At 59.3% G+C, this 6,444-nt stretch overlaps 1 protein-coding gene across 3 annotated transcripts; it reads left to right on the forward strand.

The window, feature by feature from the left end:
- The first annotated feature begins 511 nt into the window (after nt 1–511).
- Nucleotides 512–2,660, forward strand: HES6 (hes family bHLH transcription factor 6). Of its 3 annotated transcripts, XM_080799051.1 has the most exons (5): nt 530–684; nt 766–852; nt 964–1,045; nt 1,294–1,747; nt 1,928–2,316. In XM_080799051.1, the coding sequence occupies exons 1-4, from the start codon at nt 619–621 to the stop codon at nt 1,719–1,721; spliced, it is 663 nt and encodes a 220-aa protein (XP_080655177.1). In that variant the 5' UTR covers nt 530–618; the 3' UTR covers nt 1,722–1,747; nt 1,928–2,316. The 3 variants fall into 3 exon arrangements, with proteins under 3 accessions (XP_080655176.1, XP_080655177.1, XP_080655175.1); XM_080799050.1 differs by having other exon boundaries at nt 512–684; nt 1,294–2,660; XM_080799049.1 differs by having other exon boundaries at nt 766–1,045; nt 1,294–2,329.
- The last annotated feature ends 3,784 nt before the right edge of the window (nt 2,661–6,444 follow it).

The following is a 6,444-nucleotide window of genomic DNA, read 5'->3' on the forward strand; positions in this document are numbered from 1 at the left end:
TCCCACCCCCGCTACCCCGTGGGCCCCCAACTCGCCGGGACTCTGTAGCTATCCCGGGCCAGACCCATAGACCTTCCCAGGTCCACAGACCGCGGCCTTGTCTGTGGCTCTGTCCTACAGAATCCAGCACCCCGACACTCGCGCAGGATCGCGCCTCCCGGGAGGCACCTTGCAGGAACTAAGACAAGTGTGACTGCATGAATGCTGCTCCCACGCACAGCAGACCTGGAGGCCTCGCTCAGGTAGGGAGGGCAGCAGAAGCAGTCCTGACAGCCGCCTTGCGGGTCACCTCCCCTTCGGGTGCCCCAAGCCTCTGGGGTTGCGGGGAGGCCGGGCTGGGGACCGCGGCCGCCGACCACGCCCCACCAGCTGCCCGCCGACCTCGGCGGCGGAGCCGGACAATGCGCGCCGCTCCCATTGGCCGCGGTACGCCTCCAAGCCGACGGCTCGGGCCCGCGCGGCCAATCCGTGCATTGAAATGCAAATGAGATGCTATAAAAGGGGCGGGGCCGCGGCGGGCGGAAGACGCGGAGGAGCCAAGGCTGCGGTGGCCTCAACCTAGCGCTGCAAGGGGCGTGGGCGCTCGTCGCGCTCGCCGCGCTCTGGGCGGTGCGGGCCATGGCTCAGGCCCTGGCCCCCGGCCGGGAGAATGAGGACGGCTGGGAGACCCGGGGGGACCGCAAGGTGCGGGCCTGGGCCTCAGGGGGCAGGGGGGCAGGCGGGCGGGAGGCCCGGGACCGGGGCTCAGCCGCTCGCTTCCCGCAGGCCCGGAAGCCCCTGGTGGAGAAGAAGCGGCGCGCGCGGATCAACGAGAGCCTCCAGGAGCTGCGACTGCTGCTGGCGGGCGCCGAGGTGAGGGGGGCAGGCGGGCGCCCGGGGGCCGCTGGGCGGGAGAGCTGGGTTCGCGGCGCGGCCTGGCCTCACCGACCCCCCACACGCCCCCCGGCTCTCCCGCCGGCGCAGGTGCAGGCCAAGCTGGAGAACGCCGAGGTGCTGGAGCTGACGGTGCGGCGTGTGCAGGGCACGCTGCGGGGCCGTGCGCGCGGTGAGTGGCGGTGGGGCGCGCGGTGAGTGGCGGTGGGGCGCGCGGGCGGGGCGCGGGGCGCGTTCGCCCAGCCGGCCCGGGTCGCGGACTGGGGACCTCCCCGCCCGGCGCCCCTGTACTGTCGGCGGCGAGGGCGACCTCCGGGTCCCCTGGGTAAGCCCTGTCCCCGCGGGCTGGGCGGGCCTGGCCACCGCAGTGGTGGCTCACCGGACCGGGCGCCGCTCTCTCCCTCCCACTCCTGGGCGCAGAGCGCGAGCAGCTGCAGGCGGAAGCAAGCGAGCGCTTCGCGGCTGGCTACATCCAGTGCATGCACGAGGTGCACACGTTCGTGTCCACGTGCCAGGCCATCGATGCCACTGTCGCCGCAGAACTACTGAACCACCTGCTTGAATCCATGCCTCTGCGCGAGGGCAGCAGCTTCCGGGATCTGCTGGGGGACGCCCTGGCAGGGCCTCCGGGAGCCCCTGGGCGCAGTGGCTGGCCCATGGGAGGAGGGGTCGTGGGATCCCCTATGCCCAGTTCCCCAGGCCCCGGGGACGACCTGTGCTCCGACCTGGAGGAGGCCCCCGAGGCTGAACTGACCAGAGCTCCTGCTGAAGCGCCAGAGTTGGTGCCAGCAACCCTGGGCAGCCTGACGGCTGCCCGCATAGCCCAGAGCGTCTGGAGGCCTTGGTGACTAACACCACCCCGGCTTTTGCAAGGGTGGGTGTGGCCTTGCCTTGCTCTGTTCCCTCCTCCCTGCGGTTCACAGGTGGTGGGGCTGGGCCCCGGCTGGCTCCCAGGTCTGCCGGCTCTCTTCCTCCAGTGGCTGGGATGCAGGGCAGTCCGGGTGACCAGCCCTAGCCCTGTTTCTTAAGAAAGTATTTCTTATGGACCCCACAGCCCCCCAGGAGTTGGTGGAGGGCAGGAGCTGCAGGCAGGAGGAGGAATCTCACCGAAATACCAGGGTTCTCCAAGGTTTCAGTGTCCCAGCCTTCTTGGGTACTGTGTGGATCTGGGGGCAGAGGTGAATGGAATGGTGCGGAAGCCCTTCTTGGTGCTGGGCACTGGTGACGGGACAGAGGGACACCTCAGACCCTGACAGCCCTGGCCTGAGCGGAAGCTTGACAAACTTGCCACTTGAGGCAGGACACAGGGGAGGCAGGGGCTTTCTGTGGCATTTCCTCCACCTGCCAGAGAGAAGCAGAGCTCCCTGGACCACTTGAGTCTGTGTATTGGGTTACCATCAAATGTTCCAGTTTTATGAAATAAAGCATTTTGGAGAGTTAGTTACCCTTTTGGAGTAAGACTGAATGATGTGATCTCCTTGATGGGTCTAATGGGTAAATAGTAAACTAGGGGTGTTTTTCTTGTACTTGATGCTGGCAAATGTTTCTAAAATCTCCTACCCTTTGTCAGCACCATGACAAGCACAGTGGTGGTGAAGAGCAGACACCTGCAGCATGTCTCACAGTGGACAGCGCTCCCACCTCCCTGGGAACTGTGTGCATCCTGGACAGGGACACCATTGCCATGGGGTTTGTCTCCAGAGTAATGAAGTAGCAGGGGAACAGCCTGTCCCCCCACCATTCTCTGGTTCAGGAGCTTCTAGGAATAAAATGAATGCCTACTTCCTAGCCATGTGGTTTGGAAGTTTCTTTCCAAGACCTGTTTTAGGATCCATGAGTATGATGCAGATGGCAGTCTACTTATGTGAAGTGGTCACTCTTCCTGACAAAAGAGGGATCTTCCCCCAGTACCAGTGAGTTTGGGGACATGGAGACCCGCCCCATTCATGGCTTGAAATGAAATTGTCATGGTTCTACTCAGCTTGGACTAGAGGTCAAAGTGGGCCCAAAAGGTCAGAAACTTGAGAGGAGGGGGATGGGATGGGCAGCAAGAGTGGAGGGAAGTTCTCTTCTGGGGTGGGCCAGGAACCACAGACAGCATGGGTCAGCTGAGAGCAGCCACTGCCAGAGAGAGCCCGGCCTGGTCACTCCTGCTCCAGGACCCCAAAGCAGCTTGGGTTGCCAATGCCCAGACCAGGTCTGTGATATGACAACTCAGGACTGACATCTGGGTCTCCTCTCTGGTTGGGCACCTTTGCTTCAAGAACATCTTTCCCAGCAACCCTTTGACAACCCCCCCCCCCCCCACTACCACCACAACGATTCCTGGCCACCAGGGGTGTTTGACCTTGGCTTCTCTGTGGTTCAGTCTCAGACCTCAGCCACTAGGCTATAACCAGATGCAACTTATTTTTAGCAACTGGAGAGAGGCTGGGATGGGCTGGGGGAGGCAGCTCCATAAGGTGGGGTTCAAGAGGGATTGGAAATGTTATTCCTGGGGTGCTTTTAGCTGCCCCAGACAGACTGATGTAGGGTGTGTCCACAGGGACACAGATGGAGCATAGGTGCCCATGCAAGACCTCTGTTGCCTATGGCTTCCAGCAGCACCCGAAGGCAACTGTGTTGTGTTCTGATGCCATTTGGGGGAGGGGACATCCTCCAGGAACTGTTCTGAAGCATCAATGCCTTCCTCTCATGCCCACACTTGTCACATTCTCCCAGAGACCCTAGAAGAGGGCCAAGGGGACCCAGGACTTGGGATGCAAGGTGCAGGAGGCTGACCTGGGGGGAAAGATGTTGCTGGGACCAGGACCGTTCTGAGGTCAGAAGCCCCTAACCCAGAGCTCTGGTCCTGCGCTCCCCCCACCTATGACTGAGTCAGCTCCTACTGCGAGCCTCAAGAGCAGCCTCTTTTCTCAGACATGTAAGTGCTTCCCAGAGCAGCGACCACTATCAGCCTCTACGGGCTGACAGCCCCTCTTGCCTCTTTGCAGCCTAGACCACCAGCTTCCTGCCTGCATTCCTTCTGAAGCTCTTTGCAAATTTCCCACTCCGTCAGACAACTATTTCCTACCACCTCCTCTCTCTGAAACCCCCAACTCTCCCTCATAGGCCTTGCTCTTGACTTTGTAGCCTTGCTTCGTCCTTCCCTGAGATGTGCCTCCCTCCCGCTTTGGGCCCCTGGCCCACTGTATTAGTCTTCTGTGGTTACCATACATTGCCGCAAACTTGGTGGCTGGAAATAACACTAACCGATCATCTTGCATTTCTGTAGGTTAGAAGTCTGACACAGGATTCACAAGGCTAAAGGAGAGCCTAACGCTTTCAGAACAGCTACATACACTCCCTCCCGGAGGCTTGAGAGTGAATCTGTTTCCTTTCCTTTCCCTGTTTCCGAGGCCACCCATATCCTTTGGCAGGTGGCCCCCTTCCTCCACCTTTAAAGCCAGCAACAATGCATCTGTTGCACCCTCCTTCCATAGTCACGTCTCCTTCTGACCCCTGTGCCTCCCTCTTCCTTCTACTTTTAAGGACCCTCATAATGATACTGGGCCCATCCACTGGGATAACCCAGGATAATCTCCTTATTTCCAGGTCCTTAATCCTCAATCAGATTTGCAAAACCTCTCTTGCCCAGAACACTCACAGGTTCCGGGAATGATGATGTGGACACCTTTGGGGGACCATTATTCTGCCAAGCATACCCACGTGGGCCTCTGCCTGGGCATCCTGCCTCCCATCGTGGTGCAGTGTGGTGTGGGCTTTTCACGCAGGCATTGGACTCAGTCCCCTCTGACCTCTCAGTAACTTTGCTGCATCACTAATCTCCCCTCCCTCTGCATCATTCTTTTTTTTTTTTTTAAGATTTTATTTATTTATTTGACAGAGAGAGATCATAAGAGATCACAAGTAGGCAGAGGCAGGCGGGGGGGGGGGAGTAGGCTCCCCGCTGAGCAGAGAGTCCGATGTGGGGCTCAATCCCAGGACCCCGAGATCGTGACCTGAGCTGAAGGCAGAGGCTTAACCCACTGAGCCACCCAGGCGCCCCCCTCCGCATCATTCTACAAAGAAGCTGAAACATCTCCATCTAGAGAAAGAGGACATAAAACCTTCCTAGACTTGCCATACCCCATTAGCCTCTGCTTCATTACTCTGCTCCAAAGCAACATTCCTCATGAGCACAGTTTACCCTAGCTGTCTCCATTTGCACACATCTCTCTCCCTTCACACCTCTCCAGTCAGGCTGTTGTTCCCTTCCCTCCAGTGACCCCGCCCCGGTCAAGATCTCCAGCGGCCGCCATGTTTCCAAGTCCAGCCGGCCTGTCTTAAGTTTCTGGCTTACCCTTCTTCCAGTAAAGCACTCCTCATAGGTCATTACTCCCTCCTTCCTGAAACTCTCTCTTCTCTTGACCTCAAAAACACCCAGTATCCTGGGTTGTCACAGGCCATCCCCAGTCTCCTTTGCTAGATGCTCCTCTCCTAGATGCACACTTGAGACTCTGCGTCCTTCCCCATCACCCCTGTCCAGACTCCACCTGGTCCGTTTAGTTTGTCCCATCATGTGCCCTTGATCCAAAGCCCTTCTCCGTCTTAGTGGAGTCCTCCTGTCTGCTTAGAATCTCTACTCCGACATCTGCTGGGCATCACAAACCACAGCCCAGGTGCCACAGAGCCACAGACTCACCCTCCCCATGCACTGTCACTGCCCACTGGCTGCCCATTCATGGCTCCCCACTGATTAGACACAAAAATCTATAGAAGCCACACTCTTTCTTTGTCTGTCATCTCACCTCCAGTCAATGCAGTGCATGAGCTATACTTTTCTTTTTTTAAAAAGATTTGTGTATTTATTTGAGAGAGCACAAGCGGGAGGGGCAGAGGAAGAGGGAAAGTCCCAAGCCAACTCTCCACTGAGAGTTCCACAAAAGGATTGATCCGACCATCTGAGATCACAACATGAGATCACGACCTGAGCCTAAACCAAGAGTTGGGCACCCAACCGACAGCGCTTCCCAGACTCCCCATGAGCTCTACTTCTAAATCCAGTCTCCAGTTGTCACCTTTGCACTGACAGAGTGCTGGGATCCTCATCTCTTCTTGAACCTGGACATGGGCAGCAGGGCTAAGTCGCCTCCCCACTTCCTCGTGGGGCTCCTGGCAGCGGCCTTCAAGGCTCTACCAGAGCCGGCCTGGCCGCCTCCGGGGTCCCTCCCTCCGATAGCTCTGGAATGGGCGCGGGCCTTGGCGAGCGACCTGGATTGGAGATTCGGCCGGTCTCGCTCAGCGCCCTTCCCGGCCGGCCCGGAGCCGGCGCTGGGGAAGCCGGAGGGATTTGGGAACAAGGGAGCGGAGCTTCAGGGGTTCTCGGCTGGACTCCCGTGGCTTCCAGCTCGCGGAGCTACTAGAAGAGTGCTGGGGGGAAAGCTGGTGACAGTCCGAAGGCTTTCTGCGTTTCGGGGGTCGGGGTGGGGGGTAGGGGGTGTGCCCCCAGGCACTGGCCACGCCCTCTCCCCGCCCCGTCCGGGGCGAACCGCGGAGCCTCCTGGGAGATGTAGTTCTTCTTCCACTTCC

Source organism: Martes martes (genome assembly GCF_963455335.1).
Source record: "Martes martes genome assembly, chromosome: 3".
NCBI lineage: Eukaryota > Metazoa > Chordata > Mammalia > Carnivora > Mustelidae > Martes > Martes martes.